At 39.5% G+C, this 26,376-nt stretch overlaps 1 protein-coding gene across 4 annotated transcripts in view; it reads left to right on the forward strand.

Annotated features, from left to right (window-relative positions):
* BCAR1 (BCAR1 scaffold protein, Cas family member) overlaps nt 1-26,376 on the forward strand; it is a 2,082,713-nt gene that overhangs the window by 1,989,167 nt on the left and 67,170 nt on the right. For all 4 annotated transcript variants that reach the window (XM_044081461.1, XM_044081458.1, XM_044081457.1 and 1 more), the window contains 2 exons: nt 11,581-11,745; nt 24,032-24,154. In XM_044081461.1, the coding sequence (XP_043937396.1) occupies nt 11,581-11,745; nt 24,032-24,154 (288 nt within the window). The remainder of the gene's footprint in view (nt 1-11,580; nt 11,746-24,031; nt 24,155-26,376) is intronic.

The raw sequence follows: 26,376 nt of genomic DNA on the forward strand, positions 1-26,376 counted from the left end.
GAACTGCTTTGACCCGCTGGCCTTATTTGTGTGCTCAATAACTGGTTTGATAAGTTGGCCCAAAGGATCCTTTTTAAGCCACAGCCTTGGCTCTAAGCAAAGTAGAAATTTAAACATAAATGCACTTACAGACAGTGGTATGAGTTAACTACTGCATAAATGAGATTCACCTGTCAGTGGTGTATTGCAAGGATAATATTGCAAAGATATAAAGGAAAATGTGATAAGTACAGAAGTGTGTATCTTGTACTTCTATGAGTATATGTCACAATGTCAGTCAGCAACATATATGCTGACTCAAGAACATGACATGAAATCAACCCTACTTTACCCACTGTTTTGACCCCTCTCCCTTAAATTCCAGCTACTGTATAGTTGGGGGATGGGGTTGCCTACCATAGGTTCATAGGTTGGTACTAGGCTATCGGCCCTAGGGCCTATACAAGCCTAGCCATAACAATTCCCTGGCTATTTCTTCCCACACTATTTAATTCCCAGAACCCCTTCTAGCAGGGCGACTGACATGATCCACGGGGTGAATTTCCTTTCTCCCATCCAATCATCAAGGTTCCTTTTGAAGAGGGCCAAAGAAATGCTCTGTTTGACATGTATGGGCAGTCTATTCCAGAGTCTGGGGAGTCTCTGGGTCAGGAACCTATCACTCCAGCATGTTTTGTTTATTGTGATGACAAGGTTTAGATCCCTAGAGCATGTGGCTCTGAGCGTTTGGGATTTCTTTAAGTGTAGCATGTCCAACAGCTCTGGGTTTGATATGTTAAGCAGAGATCGCCTCGGAGTAGACGATATGCAACAGAGTATAGCTGGAGTTTTTTAAGGCGGTCAGCATAGGGCATCCGCTTTAGGCCTGTGATTCTTTTAGTGAGGTTTTTCTGCGGCCTTTCCAGTTTTTGCAGATGTCTTGAGAGGTACATACCAAATGGGGCGTTGTATTCTATAATGGGTCCAATGAGGGATGAGTACAGTGGGACAATGACCTCCTTTTTTCTGGATGAAAAGCCCTTAGTGATGAGGTGTGCCACATAGAAGGATTTCCTGACTGTTGTGGCGATGTGGTTATTGAAGGTGAGACCACTGTCCACCTGTGTCCCTAAGTCTCTTGTCACACTTTCGGTGTTTAATGTACTGCCACCTATGTGGTAATTCATGAGTACATGTTTTTTCCCAAAGGGGATAACTATACATTTCTTGGCATTGAGCTTGAGCCCATGGCTCTGGCATCAAGCATCTGTTTCTGTAAGGCCCTTTTGTAGAGTATCCACATCATTTGGGGATTCAGTAATGGCTCCCAGTTTGCAGTCATCTGCAAACTTTGTTAGCCAGAGTCCCTTAGTGTTGGCCTGTACTTCAGATAAGTAGATGCCAAACAAGAGAGGTCTGAACCCTGAGGTACTCCACTTGTCACTTGTCTGGAGCTGGATTTGGAGTCAGCTACTTTTACAGTGTGGGTTCTGTCAGTAAGCCAGTTGGCAACCCATTGAGTGAAGGAGGGCTTAATGCCCAGCTTAGTAAGTTTATCTATGATTTCATAGTGGGGGATGGTGTCAAAGGCCTTGGCGAGGTCCAGATAGGCTGTGTGGACTGCCTTACCCTCATTCACGGCTCTGGAGACTGATTCGAAGAAGTCAATCAGGTTCAGGAGACAAGATCGGCCCTTCACAAACCCAAACTGGGTGGGATCCAGTGTTTTAAGGTTGCCAATGTCTTTGTTTATAAGTTCCATGATAATACGTTCCATGGCCTTGCAGATCAGGCTCATCAGACTGATGGAGTGGTAGTTCCTGGGATCCAAGGTGGATCCCTCCTTGTGGAGTGGGATAACTGTAGCTGTGCACCACTCAGTGGGCATGAAGCCTGCGGTGAGGGTATGGTTAAACCTGACACTTAAATGAGGTGCCAGTTCATTTTGTAGTTCATGTAGTACACAGCCCAGGATGTCATCTGGTCCCATCCATGCTGTATTCTTAGCTTTGGAGAGTGTGTTTTTTACCTGTGTGGCCATTATTACCGGAATTTGGCAATCTTCCGGTATTGAGATGGGCCATTTAGGGGGGTGAAGTTGGCACTGAATCGATCTGCCAGGATATTGGCAATATCTTTGGGATCAGTATATTTAATGCCATTCTGTTGTAGCTCAGAGCAGATCTGAGCATTGCCATTTAGATTCTTGACATAGTCATAGAATGCCTTGTGGTTGTCTTTGGAATATTTGGCAATTTTATTTTCGTAACTAGCTTTGGTGGATTTTAGGAGAGATCTCAGCTTTTTACTGAGGCTGGTAAGGGAGTTTATTGCATCCTGGGATTTTCCTGTTTTCTGCAACAGTTTCTTCCTTTTGTTGTAAAGTTTGTTTATGGTAGGGGATTGGCTTCCTTTTTTTGGAGGAGAGCATCTTGGTTTTATTTGGGATGGCACGATTCATGCATGAGTGGATGTGCTCATACAGTGCCTTAGTGTAGGACTCAGCAGTCGAACCTTCAGTAGCCATCTGCATGGGTGTCATGAAGTTTGTAACTTATTTTAGTAGCATGAAGTTGGCTTTGGAGAAGTTTTTTATGGCGGTTTCTTTACTGGGGGGGGTGGGAGTGGGATGTCGATGTTAAGGGTGATTAGCTTATGGTCTGACCTGACCAACGAGGGGGTGACCATAGGTGTGGAGCATCAATTTCCCATGTTGGTAATGACCAGGTCTAGGATATTGGAGCCCCTGGTGGGACTATGGATTAGTTGATCCAGGGCATTGGAATTTATGAATTCCAAGAACCGTTGGGCAAAGGTCTTGGTACACGAGTAGTTTTCCCAGTTAATGGCAGGGTAGTTGAAATCACTCAGTATTAGGGTGTTTGGTTGTATATTAATATTTTCCAGTATGTTTAGAAAGGTGTAGTGAGAATCTTGAGGCATGGTGGGGGATCTGTAGCAAGGCACATACCAGTTTCTGTTTATATCCAACTTCAAGATCATATGGGTTCAAGACTTACATCTCAACTTCTTAGTGCAAGAATTCTTGACAAAGCCAAAAATCTTAGGGAGACAACATCTCAAAGTCAGTCACAGATTTTAAATATTGCTCTTATAAACTTAGAAAGTTGCAACAATGAAAGGTTTTGCATTAATATGCATCTTCTGTGGGATATTGTCTGAAACTCCATTATCTGTCATCATTTAGCAACCTAAGTCGTCACTTATGTTCCAGAAAAACACAAATATGAGGCAAAAATCTGGACATTCTGTAAAATTCTGAACAGTTAAGAGGGTATGATTTGAAGAAAGGGACAAAACAGTTGTTAAAATAATGTTATGAATACTGATTTTGAGTTGCAGTGTATTTTTCAACATTTTAATGTAGTCCCATGTCTGCATGTAGTATTCAAGAATAAACACAAGAAAGGAGAAAAATTATGTATGCTGTAAGGTCAAATATTTTAACAAGCAGTGCTGTGTGGCATGTATGCTATGTTTACAAAGACATGTTTTTGATATTTATAAACTCGGAATAACATCATGACTATTTATCTCAACACCTGACCATTAACAATGTAAAGAAATAGTTTGCATCTTAGTTGATGTTGACAGCAAGAAAAACAAATTGAGATATAGAAGCAGCAGTCAAAACAGGTTTGCTCAAATATGGTAAAATCTTGTATATTTTGTGAACTTTCTGTTTGCATTGATGAGTTTGCCATCAACTCTTGATGTGTCAAGATGAACCCATCAACTCCCACCTCATTGAACGTATTAATGTTAACCCCCATATTTCAGCAGTCTTTCAGTTGAGGAGGATTGTCTTCATTGGTCACTGTTCCAGTCACGTTAGGGAGTCTCTGCTGCTGGATGTGTTTGACTTCTGCCCAGTATTTCAGAGCTGATCACCCTTCCACCATAGCTGGTTTGATTTCATTTTACCTTGGGTGTCTTCACACACTTAGTATACAGGTGGCATTTCCTATGCCTTCTTTAGTTCTTTTATTTCACATTACATGCTTCCCATAAAAGTGTGTGTCACAGTCTGAAATCAGTCTAGGCCTATGACTAAAGAGCATCAGATAGATATGTATCCCATTGGAGACCACTTTCTTCCCTTTTCCATCATTACAGTTGATTAACTTTTATTTATTTATTTTCTTGTGTTGACGTCTGGTAAGCAAACTGCCAGGGACAGAAATGTAAGGTGTGCCCACCCCAGAAAAAACAACCAGCTGTGCCTACAAACATCAGATCCTGATTAAAGATTTCAATATCCACTGCTTATATTGCTTAGACCCAGAACATGTGGCCAATTTTAGTATTTGCCATGTTTTTTATTCTAAGTCTTTAAAGAGAAGGTAACCCTGCAGATGTACCAGACCAAAACAAGATGCTTGGGTATATTAGCCCAAACTGCCATCTCTGCAGCTTCACAGCAGCAGGGTGAGATAGGCAGCCCTCCCAACAAGAAGAAACATGATGTCAAGAAGTACATCCTAAGGGAGGAGAAGAAAAGAGAGACCCATGAACTAGATAGTACCTTGGAGTCCACAGAGACACCCAAGCAACCCCCAGCCCTGATGCCTGTCACTGCTAAGGCCTCTGGTACTGCCCGATTTGGAGGCTGCCATGTGCTTTTCCCCTAGCACACCCTACCAGACCAAATATCCTGATCAGACCACCTCAAATTCCAGTTCCCAGATGTCCACTCTGAGACAACATTTAAGTATCAAAAAAGAGCACAGAATCCCCAAAGTAATTGTAAAAGTGGACTCCATGCCCACAGGATGTAACCCAGGGATATCCCCCTTTGTTAGGTTCACAGACTTATAGCAGCCACCAGTTTACATAAGATTCTAGTGCCTGAGGCCAAAGTACATGTCATGCCTTTGCATTTGCTTCTTTGAGGGTCATTCCTCCTGCCCCCAGCAAAGCTGCTCCACCACCCCCCAATTGGTCTCAGTTGGCATGGGGTTTCTTCAAATTTGTGTATAGCCTGCAGGGAGAGTCTGATCTGCCCCAGTTTGTCTAGAGTCTCTCCACCCAAGAGGAAGAGTCTCCCCATTGATAGACTAGGACTCCTCTGATTCTGAGGAGAAGAAGAACGAATCTACAGTTCCTAGTGCTGCTTCCCTCAGGTCTGTAATAGAGTCAGGTAGGAAATGTTAGCCTTTGACTCTACACCACATAAGTAATTTGAGGATATCCTCTCTGTTATGAGGGGGCACTGCAGCCCCACTGAGATATTTGGACCTTCAGGGTCTTGGGCCCCTGAAACCAGTGCAGATTGTCCAGTCCAGGATGTTTTTGAAGCAATATGCTTAGAGCCAGGCTCCCAACCCCTCACCCCTAAGAGATCTGAACATTTTTACAGGGCGCACCTGTATTCTTATATGATTTTCTGTAGGAATCCCATTGAGGTAAAGATACTGTGTTCTTATAAACTGCTAAAGGAAGAAAACTGGCTGTAGAGCATAATACTCTTCTTGGTAATAAGGACATCACACTGACCATTTTGGGAAAAAAGTCAGGCACTTCAATGAACCCTCACCTTCAGGGCCCTGAACTTTCAGACGTTCATTCTGAAGTATCCTGTGCATAGTGCCAGGTGCATATCATCAGGCAACTCTGGAATAGTTATAGGAGAATGCTCCTCTAATAGATAAGCTTAGACTAGCCTACAGCTGGGGAAGCATGCTATAAAATGTGTGTATGATACTGTAGATGCAACATCCAGGGCTGCTGCCACTTGGTAAATCATAACGAGACATTCTTGGCTCTTGACTCTGTCCCTGACTGAACATGTGAATGTACAATTCCTTACTACTGTAATGACAAAAAATTTTTTGTTGTCCTGTATTGTACTCAAAATGCTGGAAGTCACATTGCACCCTTCTATTCTCAAGTATACAAAAAATTATAAAGGGTAAAGGCAAGCAACCAAAAGGTAGGAAGGTCACACAGAAGGGAAAAAGACAACAGAAGGGCAGAAAGATGTCAGGAGTTAACCCCAACAGGGTCCCACCTTGATCCTTTACCCACACTCCACCTCTCCATCATTGCCTCAAGATGGATTTCCTTTCACCAGAATTAGTCAGATATAATTTCAGACCAGTGCTTCTTGCAACTTGTCTCCAGGGGCCGCAGACATCATTTTATAACCAAGCTAAAGATAAGACCAGGAACGTCTAGTGGCCCTTCCCTTAGCAGAAATGTCAGAACAAGGAAGAATGGAAACATTGCCCTCTAGTCAGTAGGCCAAAGTTTTTTTTTTACTCATATCTGCACCTTGTCCCAAGAAATGACAAATCCTTGTGACCTATACTGGATTTGTAAAGGTTGAAGAGATCCTTAAAAAATCCCAGATTCAAAATATTGACCCTGCAGGCCATTTTGCTCCTCCTAACTACTCAAGTATTTCTGATGACACCAGTCATCAAGGATGTCTGCCTTCACATTCCCATTTCAAAAGCCATGGCCAGGAAATGAGGTTTCTAGTGGGGTTTCACCATTACCAGTTTACTTTATTGCCCTTCAGTTTGAGTACTGTACCCAGAGTTTTTACAGAATATTTGCCAGCACTGGTAGCAGATAGCAGGAGTAAGGACATCCACATCTACCCTGCCTGATTCAAGCAAAAACTCAGGAGGAAATTCAGAAGTCATTGCAGTACACCCTCGATTGCCTCAATAGACTGAGTCTCTTCTTGAATGAGAAAAAGTCCCATTTATATCCAGCCATAACTGCAGTCATTCTAGAATCATTTCTGGACAATAGTAGAGCCAAAGCATACTGACCACAAGAAAGGTTAAAGTCATTTACTGCCTTCTTTCAGGCTATGATATGAAGATATGTGGTAACAGTTACTGGTTTTTATTTTTTTTGTTTGAGGGGGGCTCTGCAGGATCAGCCCTGTGGCTCTCACTTCCTTCACTCAATTGACTCATTAATTCTTTCATTGTGGGTGAGAGTCCTCCAGCCTCTTCATTCCCATTTAAGAAGAGAATCAGGTAATAAAGAGCAGGGCAATATGCAGAGTCTGTGAACTGTCTTGTCTGTCTTGATCCCATTAGCAACAGCGTGCCTGCTGTATAATTGCTGCTCTCAAGAGGTGCATACTCAATACCGCACATGCCCAACTCTCAGACTAAGCAGCATACTAATATGCAATGTGGGCATGCCACATGCTTGACTCCTTATCATGGGCATGCAGGTGACCCCAATGCAGTGAGCTGAGCTACCTCCCTCCTCCTCTGTTTGGGTGATCAACTGCAAACCACTCACTCCCATACTGCAATGTCCATACCACTAGCCAACCTACAGGTCATCTGGGGAGTAGTCTGAAGGTACATCTCTCACCTGTTTATACTGTGATGCTCATGCACTGGCCCAGCAATCAGGGAGCCTCAATCCTCACCACTAACACCAGTGAGGGGCGTCCATATAGGGAAAGGATAATAAATACACACACAGTAAAGTACAATTTCCCTTAAGAGCACACAGAAATCACAGTCAGTCTGGGGCTGGTTTTTCCCTATCGCTCCAGGTCCCCACTAAGACTCCCCACTGGCACACCTATAGGGTCCAAATCTCAGCCTAGGGGGGAGGCTAAAACCTCCAGCACCCTCTCTGTCCAACCAGTGCTTCGTGTCCCTGCCCAAGTAGCTGACACACACACTTTGAGATAAGAGTTTATTCAACCACACAGACACTCCTGGGGAAGGCTGGCACAGATTCTCCAGGTGTGCCTCTTTTACCCAGACTATACAGTAGAAATCACTGCCACCATCCAGCTAATGTTTATCACCTACTCAAAAGCCCTTATGAAAGGGTGTCCAATTATTATTGTGCAATATTGTTATCCAACTGATAAGTGTGACTGATCAGCAAGGCTTATTTGGGGTGGCTTGGACAGGATCACTGTATACATGCAATGTGCTCTAGAGCTTAAACTATCTCTACACAAAACAGCCACAGTTGAAAGGTTTAAAAATATATAATAATAAATAATAAAAACACAAGACAATACTTCTTACTGCACAGTGCTAGTCAAGAGTTCAGAGATCACAGAGAAATACTTAAAATAATACAGTAGAAAAGTTCTGACATCACAGAAAAACAAACTAGTCTAATCTTCCTATTTCCTAGCTATATCTAAGAGAAAACACAGTTCTAAAATCCTACTTACATATAGACACAGGCAGAGTGGTGAGTTGGATATTCTCAAGACAAATGCTCAAATGCTCTCATTCTTTCTGTCCTTAAATTGATAACACAGTACCACTGATTCATTTCAGATTACATCATTTTTTTCTGGTTCCCAGGCTAACAGACTCTCAAATGTTAATAGCCCTTTTGATCTTGCAGCTGGTCAGGAACCAGAGCAATAAATTATACATGCAAATTCTAGCCATTAACTCTGGCCTCAAAACAATAGGCAGAATGCCTTTATATAGACATCTTGGCTCCAAGTTTTGACATCAGAGAATTGACTTAGCTTTGTTACAGCAGAGTGCACTGTTGTTATGTTTTTGCAATTCCACATTTAACACCATTTTCCCATTTAAGAGAACAAGTCTGTGGCTTATATTAATATTTACAAATGACAGAATTATCTACAAAATTCTATCTGGCTAGGTTGGCAGCCTTCACCTATCTTCACATATACCTGCATGCCTTTAGAGCCCCACTCATGTTCAGGCTACCAGTCAAACCATTCCTGAAGGACATTTTCTGCCTAAGGTTTTCTAAGAGAAACATGGACCCAGCTGAAGACCTAACTTTTGTGCTGGAAAAGCTGACCTTTCCATCATTTGAAACCTCTGCAACAGTGCCACTAACATTTCTTACTTGGAAAGCTGCCTTCTTTGTTGTTGTTACTGTTGGTAGGTGGGTTTTGGAACTTCAAGCATTCATATGCAAGGAGTCATTCCTGCAATTCCATGAACACTTGGTTTCCCTGAACATTAACCATCATCTTTGCCTGGTATTACTGATGTTGTTCTGAAAAAAGCAGTATTTCTTCCAGTTTTCTTCCCTAATCCCTAGCATGGTGGAGTAGGGAAGATCCAGCATTCCTTAGGTGCAGATAGACATTTAAGGTATTATATGAGTAAAACCAAAGCCTTTAGAAAATCAGACCAACCTGTATCTCATCTGCAGACTACAAACAAGGGTTAGCAGTGAAGAAGCGTAATATCTCTAAATGACTCACACATTGCATCAAAGTTTGTTAGACTTTCTATAGCAAGGCCTACAGGAAAAAGTAAGGCCCCATTCCACAAGGGGTACAGCAACTATCGATGCCTTTCTCAAAAGAGTAAGTGCTCAGAATATCTTACAGGCAGCCACCTGTTCCTCAGTTCACACCTTCTCATAAACTACCAGCTGGATTTGCTTCTGCTATCTGAAATGGTCTTGTCTAGTCTTCATCAAAGTATTTAGCCAAACAGCATACTTGTAAGGAAAATTGTTTGGAATCTTCCATATGGTTATGACTGTAACTGAGAACCACAAAGGCCATCATGTTGATAACATAACTGTAGGTGTTCAAGTATCATCACTGTTGTAGTCCTGTCTTCCTCCCTTCTTCTCTTCTCCTGTAATGGACATTTAGGGGCCAGAGTGGGTATTCATTTACCCTCTTTGCCTCCTCTGCCTTTTCAGGATCCTTAAGGAGAGCTTGGATTCCCTATGTCACAGACTGCATTCCTCGAGCAGTTCCTTACTAAAATTCTATGAATGTGGGCATGGCTCAGCCCTGGTTGTGGGCAAGAAAGAACTAGGGATGAAGCAGATGGGTGCCACCTATATACCACATACATGAAGACATCTGAAGTAAGGTGATGTTAGACCATCTATGCGGGAAAGGGTGATCAACTTTAAAAGTGTAGCCAGATGTCAGACTCATCTAACTGCAGAAATACTATAATGATGATTTCAACAGTGACCACACAGTGAGCACACTTGAGCAACTGCAGTTATTTTAAGTTGCCTGCACAACTGTATTTTTCCCCTTACTTCAAAGGTTCAGTGATCTCTGAGTTTACTGTACTGAGTGACGCAGGTTGCAGGGGAATGCTTCTAAGATGTTTTTGTTTAGTTCTTTAAATAGATCAGTACTGGGTGAGTTTGTTTTGATAAGTTTGTAGTCGGCGACATACCTCTATGGATGTAAAGCCATGGATCAAAGAAGGCATTTCTAGATTAAAATAGATTTAAAGTATGTGACCCCTAGACAGGAACAGAGGGCAGGCATCAGAGTGTGACTAAAAAACAGTCAGCACTGGGCCCTAGATTAGACCAAATCACAAGGCAAAATAAACCAAAATATCAACAAAATTGATGAAATATCAATAGATAGATAGAGAAACAGATAGCTAGATAGACAGGTAGATGCAATAGACAGAGATGGAGATACTTAAACAGATTCCTAGTAGGTGATATCTGGAGAGTAATTTAAGGAGAGCAACCCAATCCAGACTATGTCAATGGTATAAAGGTTCTTAACAGACAGTAAGTAGCCTAGAAAAATGAAATAGAGCTAAGCAGTCCAAAACAAAAACGTTAAACAGAATTAAAGATAAAAGAGATTTCTTTATAAATGGAAAAAGTAAATTCTGTAACAGTAAGTGACAAAGGCAAAAAATGCAAATAAAAGAAAAACTGTCAGCAATAAACATAACACTGAGCAAGCAAAATCCACCCTAAACACTGAAATAATTTAGCCAACTTAGAATAGTGTTGAACAAATAGAAAAATTACATATCAAGGAATAAATATTATTTCAAGTAAATACATTTTAATCTTACAACAGTTGCAGTTGTTTCTGTCACTTCTAGAAGGGTTAGCAATCTTGTTTGTATATAACTGTAAATGCAGAAATTACCATAGAAAGTCTGTCCTTAAAAACTGCTAATAAAATGCAGAATATAGTGGTGGGAGAGGGAGTTGGACCCATGACCTTTTCCTGCTATCCAAGCACAACAGTTCAACAGTAGCTAACTGAAGACTATCCTGCAACCCCCTAAGGCACAGGAGCAGTCAGCCTGAAACTACTAGTGAGCTCTGCAGTGAACCAGCTCAAAACAAAGTTGAATATTTAATAAAACACCTTTATTTAATTATAAACCCAGATGCTTGCCCAAAAATCTCTGGCAAAGCACAATAGTGCAATGTTGCTAATGCAGCCATACAGCTCAGCAGCCAAGAATAAAGCAATTTATTTAATTAGATGTTCTGTCCCACCAGATGCTCAACAGCTGAGTTGCTGTCAAACAAAGTTAAATAGTAAGAAATCGACAAAGCAGCCCCAGGCTCTCTGAGTCAGCAGAACAGGCAGACTCATGAACACGGGAAAGACGGTGCACATCTTCCCATCTGTTTACTATGTATTGTCTAAAGGTTATTGAATTTTCAATTATGTGTAAAGGTATTTACTCTTTTTTTTAAACCTTATAGCCATTTCTGATGACCTGTTTCATAATAGTCATACATTTTCTTTAGGGTGTTTTGTTCAAAATTCATTGCACTGTAAAATAAATTATGTCTGGCAATTTTATTATGTCAATAATTTCTTTTTTGCTTGCTATGCAGGTAGTAGTCCCAACCAGAGTTGGCCAAGTTTATGTCTATGATGCACACAAGCCAGAACAAGATGAATACGATACCCCAAGGCACCTTCTTCCTCCTCCTGGTTCGCAAGAGATTTACGATGTACCACCAACTCGTGGAGGAGCAGCAAATCAGTACAACCAAGAGGCAAGCATTTCATTATGCTAAAACATTCCCCCCAGTGTTCTGTAACATTTTTAATGTTCATACGTACTTATTAACTGTTGTTACTTACATGTTGCTGTTTTTGTGCCCGAGTAAAAGAGGCTGCATGACAGCACGGACAAACTTGCAAATAAATCTGGATGCTGTTAGCTATGTCCAGTGACACAAATATGTGAGTATGTGTTTATAGCAATGTCACACATTAGGACATGCAATAAAAAACAAATACTGCAGCATGTTTACACTGTCTGTATGACTAAATCACTGTTGCTCTTATACAAGAAGGAACAGCTTTCGTAAAAATGCAGAAAATGATAATAAATATTAACTTAGAAGCTGTTTACTAATTTTGGTAGCATACAGTACTGTACTGTACAGTTCTAGAATACTTGTGATACAGTAAGTGCTCGTCTATCAGTCTACACTACACTGAATTATGTCTTAATTAGCAGCAAAACAAGAGCTTGACAGAGCTAAAAGCCCAGCAATAACACATTTCACAGAGCATATTACATCATGAAAAAAAGCACTCCTAAAGTAGTGTCCTAAAATGTGTGACACTTGCACCAGGTTATTGTAGTTTATATATTCACTGATTGTTTTGCTTTCTGAGATGATGGCCATTTTCTACAGAAGCCTGGAGAAAATGTTCAATGGTGTTATTGGAGTATAACATGTCCTGCAGTGAAGTACAGTTTCAGGTACTACATGACTGAAGAGCTGACAAGAATTATCATTCCTTCTGTTGCGTGCATTACTAGACTGTGTTTATTCAGCATTCATTTTGTATTGTGTTATATTTTTGGGAAGCCCACCTTCCCCTTTCAGTCTTCTCTATGTCTGAATTGCACGACGGATATGGTCTATCCCCAACCAGATTCGTTCCTTTCCTTTCCCATCTGTAGGGTGTTACTTTTAGGGAAACTCTTAACTTTTCGATAGAACATTACAATTTGGGATTAACATCATTGTCCCATACCAAGAAGACATATATTGCACTATTAGGCCCTGCATATCCTAGGCCGCAGACTTCCCCCAGTAACTGGGGCCTTCAAGAATATTTTTCCAGTAATAAATCGCTGGAATAGGGCACACAGCTCTGAACCTCCAAAACACAGTTTCCATTGGGTTCAAGACTAACACAAGCACTTGCATAAAGAATGAAGAGTTAACCAAGCTGGGACTTCTAAAGATGGTACTAGGGGTCCGGAATAGTGCCGGACCTGGAAACATTGTCACATTTATTTATTTATTATTTATTTGTCCTTTTTTAACCAGATTAGTCCACTGGGCTTGGGGCCCATTTTCAGTGAAGACCCAAGGAGAAAAGCTCCACAAACACATGATAACAAAGATGATGCCAAAAATAATACACATATATCATAATAAAACCAAGTTATATTGCAAGTTTAAAAACATAAAGAAGGGCAAGATAACAAAACACGAGTAACAACATTGCCTTGTAGATGATCATTAAAAGTATTGACAAAGCTCCACAAACTGAAGATAAAAAAGATGATGCCAAAACATAATACTCATATATCCTAACCACACCAAGTTACATTGCAAGCTTAAGAACATTAAAAAGGGCAAGATGAAGAGGCGTGAGTAACAACATTAATGCCTTGTAGAAATCATTAAAAGTATGCATTTTGTGCATATACAACAACAAAATGATAGAGGTCGAGTTGGTGGAACAAAACAGAAGAATAGTAAGTGGAGTGCAGAGAAGAGGGAAGAAATAATTGAAGAGACCGAGAATAGCAAAGAATGGCAGTTGTGTCAGTTATAGTGGGTGTAGTGGAAGGAGAGGGGGTAAAGTTAGATAGAGTGGAGAGAAGGAAATGCGGAGGAAAGAGTTGGGGTAGCCAGGGAAATAAGTAAAATACGGTGGCAAAATTGGGAAGAAAGTTTAGTTTTTAAGAGTGCTCAGAGGTGTAGCTACGAATCCACAGGATTGTAACTATATAATGTATGAAGGGACTAGTTCTGGTGTACTAATGGGAGATTAGGTGGGGTGGTGGCAGTTGCAGGAGAAAGAGTTGGCTAGGTATTTTTTCAGTTCTTTTTTGAAGAGGAGCGAAGATTGGATATGTTGTATGTTAGATGGGAGTTTGTTCCAGGTTTGAGATGTGGAGCATTTATAAAGTAACCTGCCTATAGTTTTGTTGGACTTGTAGGTGTTCAGTAGTGCTTGGTCAGTGCTACAGACAGATCGTGCAGGTTTGTAGCGAGATAGGAGAGTGGACAGCGAGGGACAGTTTTCAGGTTTGTAGAAAAGAGAATGTGCAATTTGTAGCTGTGAAAGCTGAAGTAGTTGTGGGAAGTCCAGCCACTGAAGTTTTTTTAGTGTGAGGCAGTGATGGGATTTGTAGGGGAGATTACAAGCAGATCTGGCTATATAGCTGTAAGTTTGTTCTAGTCTGATTTGGAGATTTTCTTGGATGTGTGTGAATACAGTGGAAGCATAGAGTAGACAGGGGAGGAGACAGGCTTGGTCAAGTGAGGTATCCTAGCGGTGTTAGTTAAGACTTTTTTGTGTCTCTATAACAAACCTAGCTTTTGATTGGTCTTTTTGATAGAATGTATGATGTGATGGTCAAATTTCAGTTGTTGTCAATTGTGATTCCTAGATATTTTGTAGTGGAGTCTGCATAAATATTGTTGTTGTCAAGAGAAGAGAGACTGAAAGAAGTTTTAAGATGGGATAGAAATTTTGGGAGGAAAAAAGGAGTTTTTTTTTTTTTGGGTTAAGGATTAGTTGGTTGTCAGTTAGCCAGTGTTCGATGATATTAAATGAAGTCTGTGTGAGGGAGTGTAGGTCAGTGGGGTTGTCAGAAAGGGTAATAAGGGTAGAATCATCAGCATATTGGATTAGTGAAGATGAGGTACAGACAGAGTGAAGATTGTTAGTGAAAATGTGAAAGAGAAGGGAACCAAGGATGGATCCTTGGGGGGACACCAGTCTGAATAGGTAAGAAGGGTGAGTAGTAAGTCTGCCATTTAACAGATTGCTGTTGGTTGTTGAGATAGCTGGAGAACCAGGTAGTGGATAGTGGAGGTGGAGAGGTTTAGTTTGAATAGTTTAGAGAGGAGTTTAGGGTGGGAGATGGTGTTGAAAGCTTTAGAGAGGTTGAGGAAGACACATGATATGAGTTTATTGTTGTCCCTTGCTTCTGCTACTGTCTGGGTAAAAAGAAGGGTTGTGGATGTGCTGTGGTGAGGTCTAAATCCATGCAGAGAAGGGGTAAGGAGGTTGTCATGAAGTAAATAGGTTGCCTATGAATGTATTTCTCAAGAATATTTGAGAGAGGGGAGAGAATGGCTATTGGTCAGTAATTGGTAAGTATGGTGGAGTTATAGTATAGAAGGATTTCCAGATCTCAGGGACTGAGGATTCTTTGACAGAAGGGTTAATAAGAATTGAGATGGGATGTGCTATAGATTCAGCAGCAAGTTTAAGAAATTGTGGGGGTAGGTTGTCAAAAGAGGGTGAGCAAGGTTTTAGTTTTAGCAGAAGGGATTTGATATAGGCAGTGGAAACAGGTTTCAGGGAGAAGGCTGATTGGGGCAGGGTGGTCGAGGGGGTTACAAGTAATTTTGACTGTTGTCTGGGGTGTAAGTTTTCTGATAGAGTCTATAAAGTAGTTATTTAGAAGAGTGGTAGTTTCAAGATGGGTTTTGTCAGGGAAGGGGTTGGGGGTAGAGGGTTTACCAGGATGGAATATACTGTTCATAGTGTGCCAGAATTTTTTTGGATTAGAAAACTGGGTGGATTGGGCTTCTTGATAGAATTTTGTTTTGTCCTGAATAATAAGTTTTTTAGTGATGTTTCTGAGTTCTTTGCATTTAAGGAGTAGAGAAGGAGATTTTAACTTAGACCATTGTTTCCAGGTATTGTCTCTAAGTTTCATGGTGGAAGGGGTATCTTTTGAGAGGCAGAAGGTGGGATTTGGTTTGATGCTAATTTTCCTAATGGGAGTTAGGGCATTTAGTGTGTTTAGGAAAATTTATTTAAATTCAAGAATGGCATCATTTAGAGGAAGGTTATACAGGGGAGACTAGTTGCTCAGGGAGAGTTGATAGTTCAAAGTTTCTGCATTGAATTTGGACAGGTTACGGCACTGTCTATAGAGGTGGGTTTTAGGGGTTTGATAAGGTAGCCTTAGTATCAAGATAGGGAGGTGATCACTTATTGAATCATGTAAGGTGGTGGGATTGTGATACTGATTGGGGTTGGAAGTTAAGATCCAATGAAGTATGGAGTATGGAAATGACAGGGAAAGCAGAATATTTCCAGGTTTCATAGGAAGATGTATACCTCAGCCACCTTGGAGATTGGGGTCATCAACTACAAAATGCACATGTTGCAATGCAGGGGGGAATATCCTTAAAGAGATGGAAATTAGCTAGTTGCATTGTTGATGTGCTTTCAGGAGAGACACTTACTAAACTTTTCAGACTTCAGAAAGAGTTAGGAGGCACATAGTAATGTGTGGATAAAATACTGTAGATGCTTGTTTTCGGTCTACTGTTACATGTTTTGTGATTAGATGGGTGCTTGACTGTGTATCCAGCCTTTTCCTGATAACATGATGGGTCTTCTGCTGAATGACCTCCAAGCAAAATAGCATTTCTAAGGCCTTTTCTGGGAAGAATTTTAAGACTTTAGAACACAGCAATACAAAACAATGCACTCAGTTAAGCAATCAGTCCCTATGTACTTTAAAAACCAAGTACGACCATAGTACAGCTGCATGAGGTTACTCAGCAAAACCATAGATGTTCACCTAGTAGGATTGTTGCTGCAAGGAGCTTCACATTCCTACTGTCCTCATGCACTGCCAAGATGTTAGACCTTCTCTAAACAAATGTGTGTTTTGCTTCTATCTCTGTAGTAGTGATGGGATATTTAGCTGATGACACAAGTCAACCCTTTATTATTTCTTGCAAAGGAATAGATGCATGCGTTTGATTTACATTAGGATGTTTGATTGGGCTACCTTTAGTTATTAGGCCAAAACAGCTTTTGCTGGTGATGTTCTTCACCTTAGTGTCAGCACTGAAAACAAAACGGAAATTGGTGTGAATTATATTGTCCTTTACTCCCAGACTTCCAACAAAAGGCTGTGGTATGGAAGGTGACCTCAGACCCCCTAGAGATAGAATACTGCTTTTCAGAGGTGTCCAAAAGACTTGACTATCTATAGTTGTTCTTCAGAAGGATCATTGACACAGTATCCTTCATTGTGCATGGGAATTAAACTACCATGGATATCATTTTATCTTGTTTGACTTCCAGAGTTATTTATATCACTACAAGAGTGAGGCTTTCCTCCCCACAGAGGGATGTGTGCAGCAGTATCCCTTTGTTTAAATATTTATAATCATTCATCATAAAGACAACTGCTATGTATCATTCATTATGCTTGGGAATTTACCTCATGTAGGTATCCATTCATGTGGTCAGATATCCACCGAGCAGCCCTGGTTTCCTTCCCACATTGAGGACATCAGTAGAATATTCAGTAGGAAATGGAGAGCAGCCCTCTCCATCTGCACTTGTTTTTCACATCAAAGATTGTTCAGTAGTCTATCCATTGGTATCATCCAGGTGACTTGTGGCACATAGATGGGGTTTATTGCATCTGTTAATAATCTTGTAGTGCTGATTACTGGCTGTTATTCTCATTGCATTTTTTCTGTAAATCTGAAGATCTCTCTGAGAAGATTACTTAGAATGGTACCTGAGGAGACAGTTTCCTCAGAGGGACTAACACGTTTAATGTTTATTTGGTTAAGGAGAGACACTACGTTTTGTCCTACAATCACTGTGCTCCTGTCAGCAACCAAATCTGTAATCTTTTGGTCGTTCTCAAGCATAAAAAGATTCCTATTCTGGACCAAGGGACATTAGTCCCTCCCCCAACTAGAAAGCCCGTCTCTGTTAATAATGGTCATGACCATAAAGCACCATGGGAGATGGAAGAGCCAAAAAAAGCTAGTAGCAGAATGTACTGCTGTTAGATGTATGATGCCTTAGTGATTCCATCAGTACTGAAAGGTCTCCAGCGCAGGTTAGGTACAGCTTTGTCCAACCTCCCAGCTCCAACCACTGTTTCATTTGCCACACACCTGTTCAAGCACCTCTGGAGACTGTACAAAATTCTTCCCTGCCTCTAACTACCAATGGTGCTGCTTAGGGTCAGAGAAGAAAGTATAAACCACATGGTGATAGCCTTTTTTTGGCCAAGACTACCCTGGTGCTCTCAGGAGTAGGGGTAGGCAAGGCAGAACCACTGTTTCTTCCAATTCACTGACATATTAATGAATCATCTTAGGGGGATCCTAGTCCATCTTTATCTGAACAACCACTGATTAACAACCTAGAAGATAGATTATCTCTTCTGTAGGACAGCTTTCCCCCCAGTGAAGTGTTAGGTGGCTTACAGAAAGCCAGTGAACCTAGAATGAAATCCAATGTCGCAAAATGGTACAGATTCTCTTTATAGTGTGAAGGCTGTGATATAGTTTATAACAGTTTCTATCACACAAGTCTTGTTTTGTTTGACAGACCTTCTTCATAAGGGTCTTACCCACACCTAAAATCCCACCTTTCAGCTATTGCAGATTGCTTATTTATGAATCTTCCACTATCTTCAATACCTGCAGGCAAGCAGTTTTTAAAGTGGGTACTGCAACTTACACCTCAATGGAGACTGATTTCCTCTTTGCATTTTGAAATAGAAATTGAGTTTACTTCCATTTGAACCACTAACTTCATCAGCATTATAGAACTTATCTTAAAATACTTTATTATTGGTAGACATTACCTCAGCAAGAAGAATCTCAAAGTTATAGACCTTAATGCTTAAAAGCTTTACACAGCCTTCACCAAGAGCAGGTTGGTACTTAAATCCAGTGCATCTTTCAAGCCTAAAGTGGGTTCAGAACTGTATTTAAATCACACTCTAAAGTACAGGTATTTTACTCCAAACTGCAAAATCTGGGGGTAGGAATACCTGCACCTAATAGAATTACAAAGGCAACAAAAAATAGCCCACTCAGTGAATCACCGTTTTTCCAATCACATGCAACACCAAGCAAATGGATTACAAAAACACTGTCTCAGTAAACAAAAATTTATTAGAACTAAAAATAATCCACACTATGTAAATTTCAAAGAAGTTAAGCACTTTCATCCATGTTAACATACAAAACTGGAAAAATCTCAAATGTATACTTAAGCATCCAATAAATCTTCAAGTGAATAAAACGTCTACAGGAACACATAAATGTGAAGCTTGTAAACAGTGCATGTATATTTTAGAAGAAAATTTTATGTTTGGTGAGTAATTAATTTAGCCAAAGGGAATTTTGTCTAGTAAAGGTATAGTTTATGTTGCACTGTGTTCTGGATGTAGAAATTTTTATGTTGAGAAAACTGAATGTGGTTTCTGTAAACGCAATTATGACATTTCCAGATGTAACCCCAATAGTTTTTTGTTTAAACACACCTTGGTGTGTTCTAGTTATAAAAAAGAAATATTTGGTATATTAGAAGCAACCCCAGTAAATGTAAGGGGTGGAGATTGGGGAACATTGTTAGAAAAAAGTGAACTCAAATGGCAACTAAAACTGAGCGCCTTAAATCCACCTATCTAAATGAGCGCATTTCATTACTTCAAGTGCTAAAGATTAAATCTATGCAACTTTAACAACAAAATTGTGAATATCTGATTATTATAACAGTGTCAAAAAACATAATTTATTCAATTTTTAAACACACTATGTTAACACTGTGACTTTTGTATATGTGCTGGGCAAATGCTTAAAACAATGAATATTTCATTTGTGGACCTGTGTTTCACTTAGTTTAGTCACATGATTGATGGTTTTTACTATTTAAATAATTAGTTTAATTGAAGTAATTGTTCTGAAGAATTCCTTAAACATTTCATGGATGAAAGTGCTTAACTTCTTTGAGATTTATATGGTGTGGATTATTTTTATTTCTATTAAATGTTTGGTTGCTGAGATGGTGTTTTTATAATCCATTTACTTGGTGTTACATCTGAATGGAACAACGGTCATTCACTACATGGGCTACTTTTTGTTGTTTGTTTGTTTTTTGAGCTGTAGGGACACACGTTCCAGGTTTTTGTTTTCTTAGATGTACATAGGCAACTGAGAACTAATGTCTTCAGGTTGCCCGAAAGGCTGTTTATTTTCATGTCAGGAAAACAAAGCAGCCAGCAAAGCTTATCCAAACAGCTGACTAACGTCATTCTCTTTTGGTATGACCACCAATGCAAAACCTTACAGGGCAGCTCAAAAACATGGTACCAGGATAGCAGTGACTATGGCTGCAATTTTTGTTTAGGAATGTGCCAACACAGAATGTTTGAGAGGCACCAGGCTAGGTTTCTTTCCACACTAATTCCAGAAATTGCAAATAAGATACACAATCCAACAGCAGATTACTTTTTATTTGCAAAGCCAAATTTTATTAAACTTTGAAAGAACAATTGATCACAAATATTTTACAAGCTGACATCACACAGGGAACTCATAGCTCTACAACTATGCCAAGAAAAACATGAAAGATAACCGTCAAAGAGCAGGTCAACATTTTGCCACTTCAGTTCTGTAGGGCATGTGGGTTCCTCTGTCTGTGACCAAGCTTACACCTCTGGTATCTAATATTCTTCTCAAACATAATAGCACAGCAGTGATACTTCTGATGGTTGTACCACAGTAGTATGGACTTGCTCACTCTGACGGCAGATGATTGAATAGAAGGATCACTGCTGCAGTAAAAAAGCTGTTAGATAGTAGACACCAGGGGTTGTAGAGCTCTATTATGGAGAGATATGCCTTAACCATGCCAAAACATCAGCTTAGCCAATATATCTGTGGGTGACAGCCTTCTTCTACAACAGAACTAAATGTAGGTCACACTCACTTTTCTACCTAGTCCCCTGCTGACAGCTTCAACATGAGAAGAAGACCCGCACTACTCTGGGGACATCAAAAGTTCAGCTAGTCAGGCTGGATGAAAGGATATCTGTCTGCAGCTAATTTTCAGGCATAATGAATGGTACAGCAGCAGTGATCTTTCTGTTCTATCATCTATAGTTATGGTGCATATGTTTACAGAACTATACTTTATAGAGGGAACCTTCACACAACTGAACTTTTGTCATTAACTATAACCAAGTTATGCATTCAACAATGGTTATGAATAATTTAAGATTAATTAGAAAACTGTATTCATAAATCCTACAACTGATTGGTTGATTAAAGCAAAACATAAGACTAATAATACGGTGCAACGCCCATGTGAAATACACAATTAAAAACAAGAGCAGACAACATGGCCAAGGATAATTAGTTGGACATACAACTTTAATAAACATTGTGGCTGCATCTTGAAATGTTGATTAAGAGGGTATTGCATATAAGCGGTAAACAACAGATGACAAATAAAATGTAAACGAAAATATAAATTAAATAAATTCAAAAACCCTATAAAAAATCAGTAACTGATATGCATATATTTCCTGCTGCAGCCTGCCTCTCTCATTACCATGTTTAGATGAGTCAAAAAAAAAAAGAGAATGTAATCGGTATTACAGCTATTAGAATTACATAGTATGGCACATATTGTTAAACTAAAAACATTACTTTAACTTTTGAATTTTAATGTACCATCAAGTCATTGGGGTCTATATCAAAAGACCGAAGAGGCTTTTAATCGAGCACCTCTTCGTCGACACACAAAGAGCGAACTCACTAAAGCACGAATGCTCAAAACAGTGATTTTTTTTTCCCTGGGAAAGAAATCGCTTGGCCATCTCCATGTGTTTGACCCTTTCCCCACTGTAGTGTGATTTTAGTGTTGGTATATTTAGTTAAGGGGTGAGGGCATATCCCCCCACATTGGGAGGTGTGGGGGCAAAGCCCCCACGTTGTTTTGTGTGTGTGTGTGTGTGTGTGTGTGTGTGTGTGTGTGTGTGTGTGTGTGTGTGTGTGTGTGTGTGTGTGTGTGTGTGTGTGTGTGTGCTAGCGATTTCTTTCCCAGGGAAAGAAATAGCTGTTTTGAGTGTTCGCGCTTTAGTGCGGTTGCTCTTTATGTGTTGACAAAGAGGTGTTCGATTAAACGCCACTTCGGTCTTTTGATATAGACCCAAATCATTGCAGTAGTACTCACCCTTAGAGTTTAGTTCCCCCCTTATTAATATTCATGACAAATGTTTCTGCTGCATAATACATGTAAAAAAGGCTTCTTAACCAGCCAATGATATATTGCTTCTTTTAAAAAATGATTTGTTTAATATTACAATAAAAATACTGTCCTTGAGTTTTAATGGAATGTGCATTCTATATGAAAACTTGAGAAGTGATCTGTTTCAATCTCATTAACCTAGTTGGAATTACATTTACAATCTGTTTTAATCTCATTAACCTAGTTATAATTACATTTATATTTCTTTAATGTATCTTCACACTGATTTTACTATTTCTTCTTCAAATAGAGTCTGCAAGATTTTCAAAAGAAAATGATATTTATACCTTTCCCGATTTTCTTTTGCTGCAAATTATTCCCATAGAGCTCAAGTCTCAGCATTCCAGCTTGCATTTTATTAAAATTCATGAAAACGTTTATTTAGATTTCAGGAAGAGAAATTGCTTATTGTTTATTGAGAATGCTGTATATTAACAAACTATTGATAAACTATTTGTTTAATCAAACTTCACAGAGGTGTAGGGGCATCAAAGGATGTCATACTACAACAGATTACGATACAGCAGCATAAAACTGCATATAAGAATGCAAACACTTTGCAGAATTTTCCTATGCACTTGTTAAACAGTTTTATAGCCTGTATCTTAGTTGCTTTGTCTTTATATTTAAAAGGAATAGCAGTACTCCTGAACACAAAAATGCAAAAACAATCTGTAAAATAAATAAAAAAAAATGACTTTATTCACAAAACACAAATGCAAAGATAATTTTCTAAGAAAAATAATGTCCCCCAGTTTGGGCATTACAAGGAAATAATGGGCCATTTAATGGTGAGGAGGGCCCTCTGGCTGCATAACTGGTCCTTGCGATTTCCCTATAATGCCTGCCGAGATTGACATTATTGGGTTCATGTATTTGTCGTTCAGTTGAATACATGTTATCCTTTGATGCCAGAAAGATAAAGGAGTTTTTTTTCTCTCCTTCTGCCAAATTCATGCATTCATGTTACAGTACTAACTCTGTTGTACAGCACAGCAGGCATATGTCAGGTGTTCTCATTTGGATCAGAAAGTACTTTTAAGCCTTCACTGCCTGAGGTGAAAAAAATTCAGATGGATCTTAACCCTATAAAACTTGCTGATGAAGAGCAAAGGAGATTCCTTGTGTAATGGTCAGATTTCACCCATTCAGTGTAAATACCTCTCCATCAGATCTCGCGTGAAAATGGATATTGACTCTGTGGCATCTAGTCAGTGATAGAGAGATACAGACAGATAGATAGACAGACTGACAGATAAAAAGAGAGCGTAAACTAAATTAAATGTAAAGTGGAGCAGAGTGACCTTAATCCTTGAAATGGACTATATGTAGGTCACATTAATTTGCCAGAGTTTCTCCCATAAATACACCAGGTCAAGACAGTGCTCTCGCAATGGCAATAACTAGCTGCCGTTTCTGTACACAGAGGCAGCCTGCAGGCCAAACTGGAGTACAGTGTTGCACTTTTTTTTTCCAGTTCCAGAATGGGGTACATGTTGACTTCTAGCCTTGCTGCTTTGTAATTTTGTGTTCGTTGTGAAATCTGATGGTATATAGACCCTTATGTTTATGTGCATATTAATCACTGTTTAATTTAGAGCCAGAATTTTTGGTTGGGTGAAACATTTCCTTTAAGCTTACTTTCATGTAATAGAAAATTGTGTTCTGTTAGAAAGTAATTGGAAAAAAAAAAACATGCATCAGCTCAAAAGAACCTACCAGGCAAAAACATTACTTGATCAAGTTTTTCTTCTCAGTAAAAATATCAATTGATACTTTTACAAAAGCAAACTAAATTGCATACCCACATTTACAAAACAAAGATTTTATTTATTAATAGGCTATGATTCAGCTGCCAAAGCATTTACATCTGCATATTTGTGTATCTGTTCTGCACACAGTTTTTCCTTTTGTATGTATTCAGAGGCACTTATGTTTCAGAGGGTGATTGAGACTTTGGCTCTTTTCTCATTTGTTTAGTTGTACGATACTCCTCCTATGGCAGTGAAGGGTCCAAGTTCTCGGGAACATGCGCAGGACATCTACGATATTCCACCAAGCGTGGAAAAGAACTGTCAGTCTCAACCAAGTCTGCACCAAATAGTAAGTTGTTTTGACTAAGTCAAAGAGAAGTTTGTGGTGAACCCAAATTCTATTACAAATAAAATGCATGTTTTATAAACCTTTCCATATAGTGCTGAAATGTAAACATGTCATTTCTATTCCATTAAAATCTGTTCATATTTAATTCTCTGCAGTCATAAAAAGCTCCACTTACATTTCCTTGAGTTTCACCTAGATGAACTGTCAACTAGACATACTTACATACATAAATAAGTTAAAATGGTCCAATTTTCAACTAGTGAAAAGCAGTTTAAAAGACATCTGCTTCATCCTCCATGTGGGGGATTTCACCCCGTCACATCATCTTAAACATACTAACTCTATTTTTACAACCTGCAGTAAAAAGCATGCACATACCCACTGAATTACTGCCCGTGCACAAACTGAAATCACATCAGCAGTGATTTTTTGGGGGGAGAAACAAGCAACAAATTCAAATCACTGAATCTGCATCACTTGGTTGAAATCTCATCCAGTTAACTCTCGATAAAAAGTATGGTTATACACAGAAGTTGTCACTTGAATATTTGTTGAGCAAACCTGAAGGTAAATAACTTTTTTTAAACTCATTTATAAGCTATGTAAGAACAAGGTTTGCTGTTGTAATTGTGACTTTGTTGTACAACATATGTCATGATTTTTGATATGCCCGGAGTTAACCTTATATTGACTCACCTAAATCATTGCATGTCTGCTTTGTCTTAGTTATGTAGTTAATCTAGGTCATTCATGCCTGTAAAAGGAACCTTGGGTCCAGTAGGACTACCCCATTAACTAAAGGAAATAAATATTTAAATATTAGTTAAGAGGGAAAGCCACATGGATATCAGTTGTTGCATATATGTATACAGGTTTTTGCATGTTTAAGTATTAATACTGTATTTATTGTGACAAAGTAGTGAGGTGTATATTAACATGGCAAGTAAAATAAAGCAACATTTAAAACACTTCCTCTGCTCACATGTACACACACATACCTATTAATTTGTAGTCATCATACCACTGTTACTTTGTATTAAATCTGAGGTTACATCTGAGGCTTCTGATTTCCTCTGAGTTTATACAAGTCCCACTCTTTGTTAAATGGGAACGGTCAGAACAGTTCCTTAAAAATCTCTTCTATGAAAACCAAGTTAGCAAGTCAGTGTGTTTGAAAAATTTTGTTACCCATGCCAGTTGACTTTTGCTGAAATGTTTTCTCTTTTACACCCATTGCTTAGCAATATAGTGCCGTGTTCTCAATACACATTCAGGAGTTTAACTATATTTTAGTAAACGGTGCAACGGTAGCGTTGTTGCCTCACAGCAAGATGTTCTCCCATTCGATTCTCGGCTGGAGTGCAGGCAGTGCCTTCTGTGTGGAGTCTGCATGTCCTCCCCGCGGTTGCATGGACGTTCGAAAGACATGCGTAAATGGGCATGCCTTCGTTGAAGGTTGAACATTAAGCTGGCACCTCGGCATTCATGAAAATCTACTGCCGATCATTAGCAGACCGGAGTTCCGCTGTGGCGACCCCTAACTGGGAAAAGCCAAAAGACAACAACCCACTAATAATAATATGAACAAAAAAGTCACCAAAGTTCTAATCAGACTACCATATCAAGCCTTTACAAGTATATTCCTGATACATGCACAATTTAAATACATACTACTTAAAACATTACTTGTCTCTGTCACCAGCTACAAATCAAATCAGTGGTGTCTTTTCATTAAAAAAAAAAAAAAAAAGATACAAGTACTTAAAAAAAGCAGAGTGCCCCCACCAATAAATGCAAGAAACTGCTCACTGCCCTCATACCCTAGTTGCAGAAAACCATACTCATTGCACCCCCCCCCCCTTTAATCAGTTCCGGAGTTAAGAAATGATGGGGGAAAATGGATACACTGCTGTAAACACCTTCACTGTCTAAGAACTGTTACAGGATTCCAGTTCCACCAGTACACTTGCATACCTTTATAGTAGACTTCCAGGAAGTGTTTGAAACGTCATACCTACATATGTTGGATGTGTGCCTAACCTCGCTTGGTGGTCCAAAACAGCATTGCTGAGTTACTGTTTTTGGCCACTGAGTGACTTGGACATTATGAATTTAGCACTATGCACTGGCAGTACAGCTTTCAACAACAGTACTATCAACAATAAGCTTTCTTGAATAGGTTATAGATTCTCCATACTGTATTCCAAATTATATCATACCTT

The sequence above is a fragment of the Protopterus annectens genome, chromosome 8.part0, assembly GCF_019279795.1.
Source record: "Protopterus annectens isolate FY-2018-M chromosome 8.part0, PAN1.0, whole genome shotgun sequence".
NCBI classification, from domain to species: Eukaryota; Metazoa; Chordata; order Ceratodontiformes; family Protopteridae; genus Protopterus; species Protopterus annectens.